The following is a 20910-nucleotide window of genomic DNA, read 5'->3' as shown; positions in this document are numbered from 1 at the left end:
TTGACCATACAGAAATAAAAAAATTATTTGCTTATCAGTAAGATGTTTGTTATATGCATGGAAACCAAAATTTTTTTCACCTTCTGATATATGTCAGACAGGATAGTGAGTTTGCTGGGCCATTGATCTGAACTGACTTTTTCTACTGAAGAACATGTGCGGTGCTGCTGCTTCCATGTTTAAGATTTTCTTTGTTACATTGCTTTACTGTGGTCAATCTTTTCATTATGATAAGTGGGTTTCTGAGCCTGAGACACTTGTGAGGAGCTCAGTATCTGAAATTGGTGATTTCCCTAGTTACGTCAGTTGGAGGCTTGTTAATAATTTTTACGAAGTGGTGATGTCTTTGTCAATATGTGCACTGTAGTGGTTAATGGTGCATGGTAAAACAGTTTTTCAGTTTCCTAAAATGTTCTTGTTCAGTTTGCCCATTGCCTTGCATAAGCCTAAGATGGCGACAGTACTCTGGGGAAACAAGGCAGGCATGTTGGTGGTGAGTTGGGGAATGAGGCCTGAAGATCCAGTTCAGCAAGCCCATTTCACTGGAAAGGAGTTTTATTGCCTTTCTTGCCTTGATTTTATGATGTAGAGATCTTACTGACTAATTTGACTTCTGGACAGCTGAACTAAGAGGGGTTTTTTACCTGTACCTAGCATAAGCCACTGGTGTTTCTTGATGGACAGATGGATGAAAACTTACCCAGACTACTTTTCCTTTTATACCAGGCTTTAATCTGAAGTCTTTATTTCACGTGTGTTTAGCATAAAATATTTCCATGTGTTTGCATTGCAAGACTTTCTGCAGGGAGGACATGAAAATACACAGCATGTGTGTACATCCAGAGCCAGGTGGCTGGATCCTGAATGCATATGAGTGTTTTTCTTTGTAAATAGCATGCTACTTCTTTCTGAAGCATGCTGTAAGGTAAAAATTCTTCTGCAATGCTGTATCTGTGTGAGGTCCCTATCACTGCTTGGTGATGGGGGGTAGCTGGAGTTGATATCTAGCAGGCTGTAGTACTTTGTAGTTATTAAGGCTAGAGAGCTGAAGAATGTGTTGAGTTGGCCAGCTTGACCAAGAGGAGGAGGAAGAGGAGGAGGGGAAACCTGGTCGGAGCTCTGACTCTGTGTGTGTGGGAGAGTAAGATTTCAGGTCCCAGCTATCATCAGGAATAGCTCCAATTCATGCAGCCAGGGAGTTTAATCACAGGGATAACATCAGACCACCCAGGCAAGGGCTATAGAGAGCTGCCTCCTTCTGTGTTATGCAGCCAGTCAGTGCCCAAGATCCAGGGCACTGACTGGCAGCCAAGATTCCTGCAAGCATACTGACAGATCCAGTGGAGGATGGGGCATTTGTCTTAGTCTGTTTTCATTTAGACAGAAGGTGGAAGTCAGCAAGAAGCAGGTAAGCTTACAAAACCTTAGGGGCAGGAAGAGGGAGTGAAGAAGAATTGAATGGAGCATTTTACCATGTCCCAGAGGGACGTTGTATATGCTGCGGGAATCTCAAAATAGTGAGCTTTGTCTTAACATCAGCTACGACAATATTGGAAACCATACCACTCCTCATTTATCTGCCTTTGGGACAGTGTGGAACTCTTGCCTGCCTCGTCCTTGACAGAGCAAGCTGCCAGTCTGCCAAAATGCACTGTACAGGTTCCAGTGGGCATCAGCTCTTTACTGTCTAGACCTGAACAGCACAGCAAGAGCATTGCATTTAGGGTGCAGCAAGTACTTAGAGAAGTTTGGTGAGGCCATTTTCCCCACTGGGGAGTTTTGGGGTTTTTTTCAATGATGATCTCTTGGTTTGACTCAACCCATTTTATTTGAGTCTTAGTTTTAGTTTCCTTATGTGGCTATTTCTTTGGTTTTTACACTCCCACTGATGGAGAAAATGGGAAGTGTAAAGAAAAAAGGCATCTTACTGTAATTTGTAAGAGAAACCAGAAGCAGACAATCACCTCTGAGGGACATTTTTCTTTCCTCTCTCACACCTCTGCACTGCTGCAGGGCCCTATCTTCTCCTCATTCAAGCTGGTCACACAGGAGCTGGAATTACTTTTATTGCTACTGATTTGTAGCAGCACCAGTAATGTAACCAGTTGGTCTCAGCAGAGGCTGTAGGAAGTGAAAATACCACTGTAGTTTCTGCAGTGCTTATGTTGAACTCCTTCTGCTCTGAGGTTCCACAGGGAATAGAAGCAGAGAGTTTTGTTATGATACAGCAACATCTGCAGATAGTAACCAAACAGGCCAGGCTGAGCGGCTAGGTCTCATGTTATGGGAAAGATTACACCCTGATCATCAAACTTTTGGCAGGATTGTGTCTTGTAGAAATCACTCCCACTGGAAGTTTTGAGGCAGATTGTCTAAATGAAAGCATGAATTTTTCAGGAGAAGGAAGAGGGGGAGTTCAACCATCATCCACTGCAGCAGCACTAACTTGAGTTTTCTTTTTTCATTGTTAAATGGATGCATATGCTGGAGACACTACAAAGGAATTTGCAAGTTTGTCAGGTTTCCCAGGAATGTCTTTGGCAGGTCTTTGTCTGGAACGTTTTTTGGAGACTGGAACACTTGTGCTCTGTATGCATATGTATATCCTGTAAGCTGGTAAGCTCAGAGAGCAAAGGAATGTCACAGGCCTTTGGCCAGATCAGCCTTGGTACACACACACATTTCACACTTCCCTGCCTGTTAGCCCCAGTTCTTCCCTCCTGGCCAGTTGTTACTGCAAATTCAAATCTGTACATAAGATGAAGCTGCTTTAGTATAGAGTGCAGTCAGCAAGATGGCCTCTGGGTAAGAGAAAGATGGTTTTAGAAAAATCTGTTTATATTACATGATTTCCTCACATAATTTGGAGTGGTACATTCTGTTGCACTGTTCACACAGTGCTTGTATGTTTGTGTATGTATTATTTGTAATTTGGGGTTTCCTTTGTCTCTTAAGAGGCAGGTTAAGATTGTGTGATTCCCCCCATCCTGGGGATAGCCTGTTGCATTCCAGTATCTTGATGCTTGATTAAGGAAGGCAAGGCAGCTGGACTACTTTCAGTAGTACTGGCAGATCTGCAAGCTGTGTTAGACCAAGACATGGTAGCCTGTCCTGTCCTGGGAGCTCTGTGGTAAAGCGAGGAAAGCACAACACACTCTAGGGTGAGGACAGCTTAACAATGAGTATTTATATTGTTGTAGCATCTAGTCAGTCATCTCTGAAGGCTGAAGGAAGAAAAATAACTGAAAGAATACAATAAAATTTCTCTTTTTTTTTTTTTTCCCTCCACATGGTAAGTCCTTAGCTCTTCCCTTCTGTTAAAGATTTCATGGATCTTGAAAGCCTTAGGGGTATCTGTGTTTGAGGAAGGCTTGGCAAGCGAAAATGCTTGTGGCTATGAAAGCCAGGTAATGAAAGAAAAAGCACATTTCATTTGCAAGCTGTTGGATAATGTTGGCATTGCTGGATGACTGGATAAACTTATGGATACATATGCTTACAGAGCATCTGGTAAAAAGAGATTGAAATGCAAAGGAGAACACACTACAAATGATGAAACATTTTGCACATTTTCAGTGTTCAAGTGGAATGCTTCCCTCTTTGAGCTCATAATACAGTATCATCTTGTCCTGACTCATCAAAATTTAAGGATTCTGATCTGATCCTAAGGCAGAGGAGTAGTGATCTTACACGTATCTTATCATGATCCTTGTCCAATCCTTCTTTAAACAAAAAGGTTTCTCAGTAAACAGTTTATTCATGTATGCCTTTGTTGATAGGTGTATCATTGGTGTATCTTTTGGGCTTGATATGTATATCTTGAGCTCTGGACCCCTTTTCCTCCTCACCAAGTCAGAAAGATCCAAATGGAAATGTGAGCTGTGTGAAGTGCAGAGGATGCAGTATGGCTCCAAGTAAGAGAAATGATCTTTAGACTTTGTAGATCCCCAAGCTCCACCACTTTTTAGGGAACAAGATAGGACTGGCCTCTGCCAGAAGAGTGCTGAAACTGCCAACTGGAGAGGATCAAGTAGGCAATTTATAGTGTATTGCTTGTTGTAACATGTTGACCAGTGAAACTTTGGATTTGCTGTTCATGATGTTGGTAATGAAAATTTAAGTTGCTTTTTATTGCCTGCCAAGAGGGGCAGAGTAACAACTTCTAGTGGTGATGTGTCCCTGTTCACCCTGGTTGACTCCTACAAACTAGCAAGGAGAAGCATTCAGACTTTCAGGAGGCTTTTCCTGAATTCATGGAAGCTGATCTGCAACACTCATTATTATTTTCTTTTTCTGATTGTTATAATTGATGGCTTTAGCTTATTTCAACTATTAGAGAAGATAAAAAAGAAAATACTAACTTTAATGTAGGAAAAAGATTATTGAATGTGATAATGGGAAACTCTTGAAGGACTAGTATAATGTGGATCAGCAAAGTGAAAGATATTAAGCTCTTTTTCTGAATATTTCTTGTGATTTCTTGAAGTACTATACAATGGATCTTTGTCTGTAGGCTGCTATTAATTGGAAGCAAATTCTATCCTGAAGTTTTTATTCCTATCTGTACTTGGAGAGTTCATATTTCATATTGAATTTTTAAAGCAGATTAACAAAAACCCCTCAACTCCTATATTCAGCACTTTGGGGTATCATTGTGTTGTGGCCTTGCTCTCAGTTTTTTCAGAAATAAATTTCTCTGAATAAGGCATGGCCATAGAAATCAGTTATTTTAAGCTTATGTGTCTCAGATGGCAAGACAAGCATATTGCAGTTGTTAACTTACCTTGTAACATTTAAAAATAAAAATAAATGTGGAAAAGTATTTCAGCATTATGCAATAGTTTTTCTTTTGGCTTATTAGCATTGTATTGAAGTAAACATAAACAGTACATATAAGTACTGTTTCTACCACAGGTATCTATTGATATGGCTGTGAGAACCCATATGTTCGTCTCCCCTCCTCTCATTTTTTCATGTTGCATCATGAATGGAAGTACATCAAGAGGACTCTTTTCCTTCCTTGAGATCTTTTGGGGATTTAGTATATCATGGTCATCTTCAGTCAGCATGTTTCCTTTCAGCTTCTGACATCTTTGCTGATCCAATCAGTTTAAAAATGGTCGCAAAACTTTAACTCCTCCTATAATGAGATATTAGCTGTGTATGGTCTTGCCTTTTACAAGGTCCAGGGGTTTTTTGTTTGGTTTTGCTGCATTAGTACTGTTTCTGAAGCTACAAGCTCTTCTATAAGGATTTTTGGTCCAGGTGCATTGCTTTTTATACCGAAGTACCATCTGATTTGCTGCCAAGTGTTTGCCTCTGTAAAGGGAAGAATGCAGTTCCATCAGGTGCACAGGAAGACTAGAAAATGAAGCCACTGCTGAGCACAGATGTGTTGGGGGTGCCTCAGTAATCCTCCCAAACATCCTGCCCAGTTAATTATAGCAGCTGAAATGTCTCAAAGCATAGCACAGTAACAAGCAGTAATGCCTGTCTGGGTGGCCTGGCTGCAGCTAAACCTCATATTCTTGCTGATGCTCTCTCTTTCTGGATCCTTTGCCTGTTTTTAATCCTGGTGTAGTTTAAACACCTGTCTATCCGGAATGTGTGAAATGTCACTATTACCCGTCCTAAGCTATTTGCTCACCTGCTTAAAAAGATAGCTTTCAAATAAGCAATGATACATTGATACAATGATATTTAAAGAGGAAAGCATGTCACAGTAATAGAGTAGGATTGAGGTAGTAATTTGTCAGACTAAAATGGTTCTTGGCATCAAGATAATGAGAGAAAATTGGATGAAGTAATCTTCATTTCACACATTGGATGTGTTAGCAAAATGGTGATCACTGTTGCTGACAAGCTAAGAATTGTATATAACTTATTTTATTTACTGTGTTGCCTTCTGTGTTTGCATCATTTACCATTCTTCCTTATTTTCAGACAATACATTCTTTGTGACCAGCAACTGTCATTGTTAGGTATTTGTATAGTGCCTGGCACAATCAGAACAAAATCCAATGTGAAGCTTTCTGTTACTGCAATGAAGAGGCTTTAAGTTTTAATTAAATTCTATAGAACAAAGCAACATTAAGGGTGAGGTAGAGGCACCAAAATATCACCTAATACTGTTCTCTGTATAAGGTAGGTAACACTACCTATTGCTAAGCTTGCCTGATAATGTCCCACTGTAAGATCTTGTCTTAAATTGCTTACAGTGTTCTGAAACTTTTATTAATTTGAATTAATGTTTTCTGTGCTTAATGTTCAGTTTCCAGAACACTTCAGGCAAGGCAAAGTATTCCAGCCAAAACCAAGGCTGGATTAAAAATATATTTTGTGCATTTTAATATCTACAGAACTTCTATTCTAAATCTCTTCATCTCTCTTGCTTTGAAATAGCAATTTGGAATTCAGAATTTTGTTAAAGCTTGATTGCAGAGTAACTGTTTAAAAAGCTTTAGATGTAATATACTCAACAAGACCTGCTAGACCTTCTCAGCTTCCTGAAGATTCCCTCCACACTGAGGATGCTAAACTGAATTTCTCTGTATTTGCACCTCTAATGTACTTTGGCTTGAGCTTCTGTTCTGTATTTTCAGTAACCTCGTCCATGTTGGGTTGGGGACCTGTCTGACTTGACTGCAAATTAGTAGGAGTTCTGCCAGGTGTGGAGCTGCCAGGTGTGGAGAACAGCTAGGATATGGAGGCTGTGAAATTTGTATCTGGACATAATTTAGGAGAGGACACCAAAAACCATTCAGACAGAAGAACAGAAGTAGGTGGAGTGATAGTGTGGTAAGTGGGGTCCAGTGAATAGTCCTCATTCAAGGACTGGATGGACAAAGAGGTTGGCAAAAGGAGTGGACTGGGGAGGAGAATAAAACCAGAACTATGGGGATATATAGGACATGTGAGAACCCAAGAATGGAAGTGTGGAAAGACAGATCAAGTAATTACTCCTGACCTGAAATTATGTGGGTCAGGGTCCAGATGTAGTGGGGAAGCTAGTGCTGGAAGTCTGTGAGAATGAAACTCTGCTGAGGAAAACAAGGAGAATGACACCTGAAATGCAGAAGCTGAGACTGTGTGAGAATAATAATACACAGATGAGGAACAAGAATGGGAAATTATAGACCTGAGAAGAGATGAGCTAAAAGTGAGTGCTTTTGGAGAAGTGGGCAGAAGCCTGGTGTATAACCACTAGAATTTAATCCTGTCCAGAACTTGAAGTAGGAGTTCTGAACCTACAAAATGCTTAGGTACCTTGTACTACTAAAACACAGGAGGGACAACCTACTGTGTTGACAATGGCAATGTTTATGGTGCAGAGTTCAGTTAGAAGGCTGTAGTTCTGAACAAGCCCATTTTAAGTATTGAGTGTAGTGTATTGCAGTGAAGGTGGTACGTACTTGTTTGAGTAATTGCGCACAGATTCTGTTCAAGAGCATTGTTAAGCTATGCTTAAGTCACACTTTGTGTCTTAATAAGCATCCCATTTGAGATCTGGAGCAGGTGCAGGGATAGTTGTTAGACTCCTCTTTCTGTCTGTGTCCTATGTTTCATTGGACACATGCTGCCCAATTGCTATAGAAGGGAGGAGGGCCAATACAGGTAAGTCAGGTTCACCATATGATCCTAAGCATTGTGCAGACCCTGATGTTTCTGCTGTTCCTAAAAAGTAGCATGTGCTCGTAGAATTTAAGGTAGGTGTATGTCAGAGCCTGACTGGGAGGCCTTTGCCAAGGTGGCTTTTCAACTTTTCTATTGTTTTGTTTGCTTTCTTTTTCCCCAAAACATAAACTGTTATACTGCTGTAGGAGGTCCATTGCATTATGTATTTCTTCAATACATCAACAGATTGTGTCTGCATGCAGAGTTTGATCTTTCAAGAGTATAAGCAGCGCAGGAGGAATGCTCAAAGAAAGAAAAATGGAATACATGTTATATGCTTAAAAATTTACAGGTTTTAGAGCTTGATATTGGAAATGTACACCTAACATGATCTTTTTGCATGTACTTGTGTGAACACAGTATTTGTAAGTGGTTGTGTGAGCAGTTTCTTTAATGTTTGGTTGAGCTTTGGTTTGAATTTTGGTATCCAAGGTACTTATGCTTTTGGGTTGTGCCTGTATGTTTGTATAGACAGGGCAGGTGTGTATGGTTGGCTTACTGACACAGCTCACAATGACTGGAGAGATAGTCTGATCTTTGTTCAGTGTAATATAAGATTTTGATCAATGCACGTGGAGTTTATTTTTCACATGGCAGGAACTTTTTTACTTTGGGATTTTTGCCTCATCTTTGTCCTTGTCCTCTTCTGTTCTGTGAATGGAAGGGTTGTAGTTTTCATGCTGGCCACTGAATTAATCTCAGGCACAGTGGATGTTGGTGTCATCACTCACTGCTTTAGACAACTAGCACAGTGCTTTTGTATTTGAGTATTTCCATATTCTAGCAATTTCACTTCTCTTAGTACATACTCGATCCCATTTACTTAGTGATACCTTTTTCTCTTCTCTTAGCTTTTAATTGTCTCTGATAGTTTGTTTGGGTTTGTTTTTGGTTTTTTCCTTTTTTTTTTTTTGTTTGCCTCTTTAGTTAACAAACCTGGACTTGGCAAGTGGAGATATAAAGGGGAATGCAGCTGCTCCACAGAGCTACTGGTCACCACTCAACAAAAGAGGGTCACTGTGGCCTGTTCAGTCAGACACTCATAGAGATGACAAAAGATCTGTCTCTTCAGCAGTCAGGTAAGTTAAAATTGCTGATCTAGCTTTGTGAAGAAGAATGTAATGCACTCATTGTTCATTTGTAATTTGTGTTTGGTTTCTTGCTCAAAGGCAGGAGCGTGTCCAGAGAAGGGCAACAGAGCTGGTTAAAGGGTCTGGAGCAAAAGTCTTATGTGAAGCAGCTGAGGGAGCTGAGGTTGTTTATCCTGGAGAAAAGGAGTCTTGGGGAGTGGGGGGCACAATATTGCTCTGTACAACTCCTTCCAAGGAAGTTGTAGCAAGGTGTGTGTTGGTCTCTTCTCCCAAATAACAAACTCTAGGACATGAGGAAATGATCTCAAGTTCCATCAGGGGAAGTTTAGCTTAGATATTAGGAAAAAATTGTTCACCAAAAGGGTTGTCAAGTATTGGAACAGGCCACCTAGGGAGGTGGTGGAGTCAACTGAGGGTTTTTAATACATGTGTAGATGTGGTACTTACTGACATGTTTCAGTGGTGGACTTGGTAGTGTTAAGGTTAACAGCTGGGTTTGAGGATCTTTTCCAGCATGAACAGTTCTGTGATTCTAAGGGTTGAGTAATGGTTTCTCTCAGATCTAGACACTAGCCCTATGAAAATAGCTATGTTCCCAGAGCTGTCAGGTTCATGATAAAATAAGGGCATGGATGAGAAAGAAATGTCTATTTTTCCTTGATCATTTCCCATCCCTACATCTGTAAGTTTAGGTTTGCTGGCATTGAGACATATATGCAGAATGCAAACTTAGACCTGATGCTGCAAAAATCTCCACTAAGTCCTCATCTTCACGCTTTTTCCTTGAATATCAAGTGTAGATTGTTCCAAAATAGGGCAGTGTTTATCAGAGTTTCTTTTCCAGATGTCTTCTTTATACTCCATATTAATTTTGAGCATTGGAATTTATACTTATGGCTTACACACTCCTGGGAATCAGGGCAGAGGACTGATTCTACAATAAAACCATTCTTCCTGTGATTCAAAGAGCAGCAAGATTTACTTGCAGAAGTCTGAATCCTGGAAGCTAGGAATAAGGCAAACTTGCTGCAGTAGCCAGGCTGGAATACAGCCCAAGACTGCTGGAGATTTGAATTCTTCCTTTGTCACTCCAGTAAATAATATTGAGTCCTTTGCCTAAATGTTCATTTTTGTCTTCTAAAACAGGATAATAAAGCAGAGCTTCTCCAAGACATGAATTTAGCTCTGGAAAGCACTATGTACATGAAAATTTTTATTACTGGTGCCTGAATGCTACTGGAATATGGAGGGAAGTGAGAGAGGCAGAAACAGTGCAAAAAGCATGTGATCTTGAATGGTGATCCTTTCCCAAATGGGTCCTTCAATAGAAAGATTGTAATGGGGTTTGGAAAGCTCAAGTAAAATTGTTCTTATTTCATCAGTCACTACTTTTCATCCTGCCTCAAGAAGAGGAATGTGAGAAATGAATTCCTGGCCTGTTTCTGTTCCAGCACAATGTTTGCCTCAGGGGTTTAAAGTTATTGAGAGAAGTGGTGGTGATTCTGCTCTTGGACCCCATCCAGGCAAGCTATTACCTAGTCCAAATAAAGAACCTATCCAACAGGTGTAAATTGCTTTCCCCTCCTACATGGCTTGGGAGAGCAGCAGAATGCAGGCTGTCCTTGAGCTTCCATTCCCTTTTCAGCTCAGTTTGCACCTTTGCATGGGTTCACAGACAGAGCTGCAGACTCCACCACTAATGCCCAGAACTCCACTCTGAATGACTTCCAGGGCGGTGCCTCATCTAGCATTGTGTGCATAGTTTAATGCCTGTAGTTAAAGTTTGTGTTTTATTTTGTAGAGCAATTTGATAATACTTCAGAATTTTCCAGTCACAACTGATAGAAGATTCCATCTTCAAACCTTTTATGAATAATTTAGTCATTCATTACTTCAGTTGCTCTGTTTTCTATCCTCAGAACAAGAATCAGAAAGATGCCTTAAGACTCCCTATTGAATTATTTTATATTTATGACTCCTTCTATTGAATGGCCGAAATATTGGGAATTAAGATTTTTTATGTAAATCTGGAAATGAAAACAAAAAATTCTTGAGGCAATGCTTGATTACTTGGTCTGTGAACTTCTGCTTAATGAGAGAATTCCCAAAGGAATATCAAGGTCATGGTATATGGGGATGGCTGTCTTGTATTGTAAATGCCTTTTTTGGTACTTGATTTGTTACATTGGAAAAAGCAATTCATAGAGGATCATATGATGGGTGTCAGCCCATGCTCTGTGCTGGATGATTGAAGAAATCTTCCTGTTTTGAGATCGAGATTCTCATCTATCAGTATCAGAATTCAGCAAGGCTGGAATTGTTCTGTGAATGAGTCTTTTACCTGGCTTACACGTAGCTCCAGTTCAAGCATCTGTCTCTGAAGTGCAATCCTCAGTCAATTTTTGTATGGCTCTGTGCTGCTGGAGTTGGCTAGAAAATTTTGGTTTGATGCTCACAAAGCTGCAGGATTCAGGCTATTCTTTTAATCAAGTCATCTTCCCCTTTAATTCCCACTCTCCCACTCTCAGTAGTGACTTATTTAATGTATCTCAAAAGAAGTTATCCTTTCTTTTGTCAATTCCTTTTCTTTGCATAAGATAAGGTGCTAAACTAATGGTCTGCTTGCCAAAAGGCAAAGGAGGTCTTGGGTTTGCAATACAGAGACACAGGATGGTTCTATGTTAAAATGTTATTTTATAAATCTACACTGCTGTGCATTTTGAGGCTTTTTTTTGCCACTTTCTATAAGCATTTACACTGTTTCTACTCAAATGATGGCCTGGCCTGTTGCTGCACCTTGGACAAAGAAGCCTGCAGGGCTGCACAAGAGGTGACATGTTCCAAGTTGTATGTGGCCTTACTTCTGACTATGGTGACGTGACTGTCAACTTCTGCCACATTTACTGTAGACCTGCATTTGTTGCCCTCTGTATATGAATGGAATTGTGCCAAATCTCTTCTTTCCTTCTTTAATCCTAGTCCTGTTTTAGTGCTGTATCTCAGTTCTGTCTCAGCCTCTCACTCCTCGTCCATTGGGCAGGATTGTCACTCTTTCACATTGTGCTGTAAAGGCATTACATATGATTACATGTTTTGTAGTAAAGTTATTAAAGATTATATTTATAATATAAAATTATATTAAAGATAAAAATACCATTTTTGTCACGATTTTAGTAATGTAATCCAAGGACCACAACCATGAAAGTGATTCCTCATTATTCAGTGAAACTGTGAGTCAACTGAAGCCAAGGCCATACTAGAGCTGCTCTTGAAAAAGCATTTTCCTGAAAGCATTATTGGTTTCATAATAAAGGTAAAAAATCAGGTGTTTAACAGAATGAAATTTGTTGATTCAGAACATAAACTAGCTTTGAAGTACTTGTCAGCAAATAGCTGAGTAATCCCTAGTTATAAGGACAGTAGATGGAGGTTAGTAGAGGTTTCTGGAATTTGCAGCTTCTTGTTTTTTGAAAAAGACAGTGGATTTTGTCTCTAAGAATTGGACTCTGCATATCACTATATCTCTAAGACCTGGACCAAAACTAGCAAGAAAGATTTCTTTCTAGCTGGTACAGATTTGTGTTTTCAGTGAGCACCCTGTATTCAGCAGCAGGCATCCTTGCTCATGTTCATCTCATAGGGGCAGTAAATTGGCAAGAATTCAGCAGTGAAATGGTCAGTGTTTTTTCAGATCTCCATTTCATTAGCTTCCTGCTCATTCATAACATTTATCTCAAACCTGAAGACTGACCTTGCACTTCTGAACTGCTCAGCATATCTTTTCCTTGGATTTTCTGACAGGCTTATCAACTTTGGTTAGGGCAGGCAAGCAAGCTTCCTTGTCATCAGTCAGAGGGTAGGGTGGCAGTTGAATTTATATTAGAGAGCCTGTGAAGGGCTACTGCAGTCAGAGAAAAGGGATTCTCCTCTTTTACTTGCTTGACATGTTTGAAATACTCCTTAGCTCATAACTTCTGCCAAGGTGCCCAGGTTCATCAAGAAATGTCTTGTTGGTAGACTTGTCTAATCTGGTTTCAATTTATATAAACACATGCTTTTTCAATTTTCTGATCTAAGGGGGTTTTAAGTTTAATTTACTCTGGTATCACTCTGTGATAGTAATAGCAACAGCTCTCAGGGCCTCACAGGCTGTGCTGTGTGCACACACCTGCTGTATGTCCAGGTTCCCAAACAATCTCTGCTTTGGGTATTTTTGTTTTTGTTTATCATTGCCTAGAAGTATAGAATAGTGTGGAAAACCAGAAGATGCTGTCTAGACATTTATCATCTCAGATGCTTCTGGGTCACATTGCATATATTTACTGCTCATGTACAAATCAACAATGTAGGTGCAGGAAATCCAGTACTCCTTAAAGAACTTCCTGTGCCTTCTCTAATAGAAAATATGTATTAATTTATATCCCAAAAATTCTACAGCAAAATGATTGTACACTCTGCTTGCTTGCGCACCCCACTTGACAAACTAAGATTGCTATGCTGTATCCTCTGACAGGCAGTGTTCCAAATCAGGACCTTCCTTTTAATTGCTGGTCTTCCTTAGCTTTGGTTGGGTAGTGGCTACTTTATATTCTGATTCCCCACCTAGTGCCTACTACTGCTTCATGCTAATTTCTTTTACTTCTATTTCTTTTACTTCTGTGTACTATATTTTCTGGATTTCAGATGCTCTGATCACACCAAATATATATTCTCTTGTCCTTACTTCTACCTGCAAGCCCATACATAGTTAACTCTCTCCCACAACCCCAACTGCAACACACATGCTGCTTCTGCCATGCTAATTCCACCCTAGTCTAGCTCAAGAGTCTTGCAAAAAAGCAAGACTGTCCCATCATAAGAATCACCCTGCACATCTTTTGCATATTTCAGTCTCTGTCTTCTCATTCTCTTCAGAGTCTGTCTAGTCAGGGTCCAAGCATGATTTTTTTATTTCACATTCTACAGCTCCAAAACTTAAAATAAAAACTGAGGGAACAACAAAACCACTTTTACCTTCCCTTCATGTTAAACACAGACAGCTGCCCCTTTGACACAAAGGATTGAGACCAGTGAACCATAATTAGCTGATGATTGCTATCTGGGGTCTTTCTGTTTTTATAAGAATAAATATCTTCTCTATGTTATATGTATGTGTTGCCTTGTAGTTCTGGGTTGATGGTAACTTTTATTCTCTTCCAAATAGTTGTTTCAAGCTCCCTGCAGTTTCTTGCAAAGTGTAGGCTTACCTGACTGCTCTCCAGTGCTGCATTTGCCAAGTGTTCAAAGCCTATTTGTTTGCACAGGATCTAGGTGTGAGGTGATTTGGAGGCTCTCCTATGCTGATGCCTTTGGAGGACATGAAGGGAGAAAGCAGCAAGCACTGAGGGTTACACAATAGGTCCTCAGTTCAGTCTGAGCAAACTGCAATGATCTTAACACCTCTGTGGCTAAGCACTACAGAAGTGCCAGAGCAGCAGCAGCCCAACAGCACTGAATCCAGTCCTCTGCTAGCAAAGCCACATGTTGTTCCTTGCTCCCCACAGTTTTTGTTATCTTCTCTTTACCTTTATGCCTGGATTCATTCCATTTCTTTATTTGAGGTGGAGAAGTAATGGAGTTCAGTGATTTTTCTGTGATCTCTGTCTGCATTGCCTCAGCAGCTATGTCATGCTGATTCTACCTGTGGTCCTCAGGAGGCAGCATTTCTAAGAGCCCTGAATTTGGAGTTTATTACTTCCTGCTCAGAGGAGGTTTAAGGAGGGCAGGTAAAAAACAGAACTACTACCTGGGTTAGCTGTACACTTTACAAGTCACCCTGTTTCCAGTTTGTGTTCTTCTCCCTGTGCATCCATGAATAATTTCTGCCTGTAATTCCTGCCTTAATAACCTCTTAACCTTTAGTTGGTTTTTTTCCATGCATGTCTCCTAGGGTCACCAGTGACAACTTGTTAAGTGTGGAAGTGAATTGGCTGACTTAAACTTTAGAAATACATGTCTCACCCTGTATTTATATATATAACATATATATATATATATATATAGATGTCACACTAAGGAAACATGTGTTGTCAGGGCCAGTTGCTCTCCATCCTGCTTGGAAATCGCTCTGGGCCTCAGCACCATGGATTGGCAGAGTCCTCAAGGATCCCTGCTTCCCACAGCTAGGCCTTGGCTCTGTCTGTCTGGAGCCTGCAGGAGAGGAGAGGCGGAAAGCTCGTGACTTGCCCAGACAGTCTGAGCCTGGCCCCGCAGCCTCGCTCCCCAGACGCTGTTGAGTCGGACTTGGCTGGCAGCCGCCGCGCTGTTACTTTTCCGAGGTAATAAGTGAGATTAATCACAGGACCCTTTCCAGAGGCATAGGAGGTTTGTGCTGCATGCAGGGAGACCGTAGGAGCCTGTGCTGTGAGCTGGAGGCAAAAACCGAGGCCGCGGGGCAGGGCACCAGTGAGGTTGTGCAAGTGCAGCCTCTCTGCTCAGCTGCTCCTAGGGAGCATTGCTGGAGCTGCAGCCTGCAACAGCCCTGGATGGGCCCTGGCAGAGCACAGGGGCCACTGCCACTGTACTGCCTTTGTCTGCTGGCCTTGGACAGTTACATTTTCTGCAAATAACTCTCAAATTTGAGGGGGAACAAGCTTCTTTTTGACTGCGTGACTTCCAGAGGAGATAAGAGGATCTTTCCTACTATTCCCTACAGCAAACTATGGAGAGCAAGCAGCCCATGTTGATAGGTGGAGGAGAGTGACAGGGATCTCCTACCTTCTCCCAAACCAATACTACATAATGATTTTGGGTTTCCTCTTTTCAGCTGACCTTACCCTGATGTAAACACAGGCTTCGCTGTCCTGGACTGGGCTGCTAATCTCTTCAATTCTCCCATCCTCTGCTGCAGAGCAACTATCTCCACTGTCATCAGTACAAAAATGTTCTGATGGGCAGCAGGGAAATCCCCTTTCTGAGGGGAAGATAGATTTTTGCCCTCTAACTGCTAACAGCTGGCATGTAGCTCTTGTAGTACTTTATTCTGCATAGTCTAGTGTGGATATTGTAATTAATCATGTATTCTACCTTCTGCAAAAAATGTAGTCCCATTGAATTGTAGCAATGAGTTCCGCAGGTGGTGCATATTATGCAAAAGTTCCTTTTTTAATTATTTCCCAATTTTTTCCAGAAGTCTGTGTACCTGTAGCAAGATTGCATGCAGGCAAACTGAAATGCTTGATTTATTTTCTGCCCTATTTATTCCCTATCTTTTTATCATCTCCCTTCTTGTTTGTCTCTCCTAAACTAAACAGTTCCATTCTTTTCAAATTCTAAATAGAGATCTTCCTGGCCCTCTAATAATTGTCTGGCTATCTTTACAGAGATGACAAGAAATGAAAACAGTACGTCAAGAAGGGGTAAAAGGCACTAGTGTTATTTACATGAAACTAATATCTTTAATTTCTATCACAGCTTAGTTATAGGACTATCTTGTTGGTTTCTGACCATGCTAAACACTGAGTTTTTTATTAATATGCAGTTGTTTTTCTTTGATTATTACAGTAAATGTTGAACGAGCAACAGATGTAAGTGATCATTTTTTCAGGGATTTTTTTTTTTCCTTTCCCCATTCCTTTCCTGCACCGGTGGATTTTGATGGCTGTGATGGAAATTGCTGCATCTTTTCTGTTCTATTAAATACCTAATTCAATATGGAACAAGTTGAAATCTTCTAGTGTCTTGTACTACTTGACCCAAAATGTTCCCTCAGTTATCCCTGATCTTGGAGGTCTTTGAAAAACACTGTATCAGTTCTAAATATTTCATGTTGCAAAGTGACCAACACATCTTCCTTTCCTCTGCATTTATTTAAGCCTCCCATTCACCTTTAAAATAGTTGTTTTCTGGCATGGTTTTCAGAGGGTTAACATGCCTGTAGTTCTGTAGTACTCTGCTTCTTACATTCTTGTAGGAATGAGGGGACCCTATATTCTGGTGCTCTATAGGAGTGGCTCTGGGTACAGCAGCCTTCCTCTCTAAAGGGGTTCTGAAAGGGTTACAAGGGAGCCTTGGCTGTTTCTTTGAGCTATTTGGAAAGGACTGGCCTCAGACAGCTTGGCAGGAACCTGAGGTCCTGTTTTTTCCAGCCCAGCCCTTCCTTCTGCACAGAGCTGTCAGGGAATCCCACGAATGTCTGGTTTTTCCCCCTTTCCTAATTCTTTTAACAATATTTTTATCCATCTGTGATTCTTCCTCACACAAGGATCTCAAATTTTGTCCATTGATTTGCCTTGCACGTAGTGAAGTATAAATGAAAGATGTGCTACCATGCTATAGCTTCTGGAATTGGTTCACAGTTGTGCAGCTGAGAAGGGCATTGGGAAGTTTCCCAGAAGAATGTCCTTTCTGGCATTCATCTTAGGGCAGGTCCATCTGGCCTAAGAACAGAGGAATTGAATGGGCCCATCTTTGAACTGTGCTATTCCTGTGTGTTACAGTGAGGCACTCTGAAATCTTGGGGCTGCATGTTCTGTATCCTCCCTAGCAGAAATACAGAATGCTGCTCTGTAAAAATGGAAATCCCCTTTGTAAGCCAGGCATATGAAAGACAAGATAGGGTTAGTGACTTTTCCTTCATTTACCTCACACTGCCCAGGACTGCCCTGAAGTTGAACTCATTGTGAATATTTTGGAGATTTCGAAGTCTGCCCTATACCTTTTCACTTCAAGTAGATGGAGGTATAGTGGGTAGTGTGAGAAGGGAAGTTTGATTATTTGTGAGAGCAAAGGTCTTGGACATCTGTGTTGAAGACATTGGTGTTGTACAGCTGAGGAAGAGAAATTTAATTAGGCCAGTCCAGTGCTGGGAGTAGGGTGTGATCTGAGTTCCATGTAGAAAGACTTCCAGAAGGCAGCCCTCCTTTGGGCCAGTCCCTGGACAACCCTACAAAGTCAGCAGCCAAAGGGCCTGGAATCAAGCTCAGTTGAATTAAGAGTTTCAGTGACCAAGTACAAATGCCAGAGCAGGAGGTAGCAAAAGGGGCCAAAGGGTTTTCCTTCCTACTAGGCTTTGTTTTGGAGCTATCTTCCATTGTACAGTGAACTTTCCACCAGCAATGCATGTTCATGTTTTCCATCCAGACCAAGGTCATGCTTTAGCTTGGCTTTGTCAGGATGAACAGTCGTCTTTTTGGTGTTTTGTACTGTGTTATAAGTGGGAAATCCCTACAAAAGCACCAAGAAACCCCTTTCCTGTCCCTGAAAGTGTTAGCTGACCTTCCCTGTGAAGGTTCTGCTTTCACCTAATTTCCCCTGGCTTTGTGACTGGTAATGTTTTGTGGCTGACACCACAGTTTGTGAATTGCATGCTGTTGGCTTTATGTCAGTCTGTTATTCTCTAGGGTTTCTCTGAGCTGCAGGTATCAAGCAACAGCTGTTTGTGAGCCATGCAGGGATCCAATATTTAACAAGAATGTATTTTGAAAAAGAGGGAGAGAGAAATGTAAAAAGTCAGGATTATTTCAGTTCCCCTTTGTATGTGGCAACAGCTTTGCTTGGTGATCCTGTTCAGTATGTCTTAGGGGTAGGTATGTTTTATAATCTTGAAGAAGATGCAGCAACCAGAACTCCACTGTGGAGCATCAACTTTTTGTGTAGGGAGTAGTGTGGCTTATAATAATAAGTAACATTTTTTACACTGAATACTATCAGCCATTGAGTAGTTTGACCAAAATGCTCTGGGTAACAGAGCTTTGGTTGGTAATGAACAAGAAAACTCACTCAAAAAAGCTTGTTACTGGATTGTCCGGAACCAGTGCCAGTTACAAGAATTTTTAAATGCTCAGTTAGGGCCAGACTGTGCAGTGTCAGGATGGAAATGTCAAGAATCCTTTATTACAAACAGTTATTTATAGGACTTCATTCTGTAACAGTAGTTGAAAGATAGATTCTTAAAAAAAAGAAAAGGCAGAGGAGAGTGAGCAAAAAAAAGCTAGGTAGTGCTAAAAGATACCGGTTTCCAGACATTCTTGTATTGCACACATGGCATTTTTATGAGTGTTTCTTATCCAAGGACTGTTCACAGCAAACCAGGTGGGAGATGCCAGGCCAGCCTGGCTGATTCAAATCTATTTAAAACTGGCACTGAGACAACAACCTTTAGTAAAAGGAATTTAAAACTAAGTGAGCTCTCCTCCATGGTTGGAGACGTGAACAGGCTCCCCAGGGAAGTGGGGAGCCTGCCAGAGTGTTTGAACAAAACTCTTGGGCACACAGTGTTACTCTTGGGGTGTCCCATGCACAGCCAGGAGCTGGATGTCAGTGATCCTTCTGGGTCCCTTCCAACTCAGGACATTCTGTGATTTTGTGTTGCTTGGCTTTTTTGCTTGGATTTTAGATTGCATCTGGCTCAGTGCATGTCTTCCACTCCCCTTTCTATCTTTCTGCTCTCTGGCACATGGGACATAACTGCAAAGTTAGTCAAAGAAGATCTGGCAGTGCTGCACATGCTATTGGCAGCTGTCTGTTAGGGATGCTTTACCTGGGCAAGATTCATCTTTAAAGCAAAAGGGCTGTGACTTTCTTGGTCCAAACCTTTTGTCTGCATAAAGATTTCTTTATTTGCTTGCTGCTGGAAAAAGAAATATAAGATCTTCCCTGTGAAGAATGTAGCCAAGTTGGGCCATGAATGTTTTCAGTGCTGGAAATGTGAGCTTTCTCAAAATTCAGCTGAGAAAATGTTCATGTTTGGTAGACTATATAAAAAGGAGGAGGAAATCTCAAGTCTGGACCATCTGTTTCTTTTTTGATATTGGGATAAAGATGCTGGTGGGTGAAGAGGTGTCAGCTTGTCTTCATTTAGCATTTTGATAAGTTGAAGATGCAGAGACTTGAATTGACTAAGTTTAGGAATTTTGTTTCTTCATATTGGTACTTAGTTCAGAAAAACTTTTCACAGTCAAATTCTGAATTTCAAATGAGAATTTTTCATTACTTATTGAAGACAATGTACTCCTCAGTGGAGTGACTTATGTTTCCCATTACAGTTTCCTAAAAGTTCTCAAGCTGTGGTGCTAGAAACAGTGTGAAATAACTTGTTAGAAAGAATGTTCTGTTCAATAAATTTCTGATCTCAGCTCCACTAGACACTTGGGTGTGATTCTTTGACAGTCTCATGATGCTAAAGATTCTGGCTTCTCTGTAAGTATCTTTGGATGGATCATAATTTGAGCAACAATTAAAGACTTTCTGATTCAGGCAGTCAACATGATAAAGAGAACAGACAGTAAATCGAGCAGTATATGTGAGAGATTTAAGCACAGGCACAAAAACTCAGCCCCGAAAGTGATTCTTCATTGACTTTGCTCTTCCTAAGATTCAGTGCTTTGATGATCACCTCCCTTTCCAGTAAGGATCTGTGTATAGTATCTCCAGGATATTCTCCAGGAAAGTGAGATTTAGGTTTCTACTATCAGTGATCCCCCTAGCCTTCATTTTCCTTACCAGAAAATCAAGGAAGTTTAGACTTATCCCTTAGGAACAATTCCAACAAAGGCTGCCAATTAAGATTTTTTGGAACAGCTGTCTTTCATAGAGTTTGGTTTTGCATATTGACAATTTGCTTATCTATCTTCAAGGCTGAAAAACTCAAGGAGGAGCTGTGTTTTAATGTGGAATTAGTTTTGCTAAAAAATCAATGGGAAATAATAACGTCTCTCTTATCAAACTTCACCAATATCTTAATATTTAATTTTAGTTTCTATAAGTAAGCACAAATAATACATTTTAAATTATTAAGTAAATAATAGATACTGGTAAAATAATTTTGAAAACCCAGTTTTAATAGTTTGATTATTCTGGATTTATATTTAAAGTAACTTGGATCAAAATCCATCTTTAGTAATTTAAATATTTTGCTTTTCTGTTCAGGACATTGTTTGCATAACTGATTTTATGTTTTTCAAAGGTCAGAGTTTGTGTTTTCATTTGTTTCTGAAACCCCACTTTCCTGTTGCTGATAATGAAGTGAATGATTTAAATATGAAAGTATCCTCTACTATAAAGACAACAAAATTTATACATTGATTTCTAGGTTGTTTTGAGGTATAGGGGACAGACCACACTCATGTAGTACAGAGGTTTTTTCTATTGATATTTTTTAAATAGA

General features: G+C 40.4%; 1 protein-coding gene across 1 annotated transcript in view; it reads left to right on the top strand.

The window, feature by feature from the left end:
* The window catches only part of TTLL5 (tubulin tyrosine ligase like 5), a 122562-nt gene that overhangs the window by 63727 nt on the left and 37925 nt on the right, over nt 1-20910 (top strand). Inside the window, exon 30 of the mRNA XM_021542789.2 lies at nt 8602-8753. Coding sequence (XP_021398464.2) covers nt 8602-8753 — 152 coding nt within the window. The remainder of the gene's footprint in view (nt 1-8601; nt 8754-20910) is intronic.

This window comes from Lonchura striata, chromosome 6, assembly GCF_046129695.1.
Source record: "Lonchura striata isolate bLonStr1 chromosome 6, bLonStr1.mat, whole genome shotgun sequence".
Classification (NCBI taxonomy): Eukaryota; Metazoa; Chordata; class Aves; order Passeriformes; family Estrildidae; genus Lonchura; species Lonchura striata.
The sequence above is the reverse complement of the archived record's forward strand: the minus strand, read 5'-3'. Positions and strand labels throughout refer to the sequence as shown.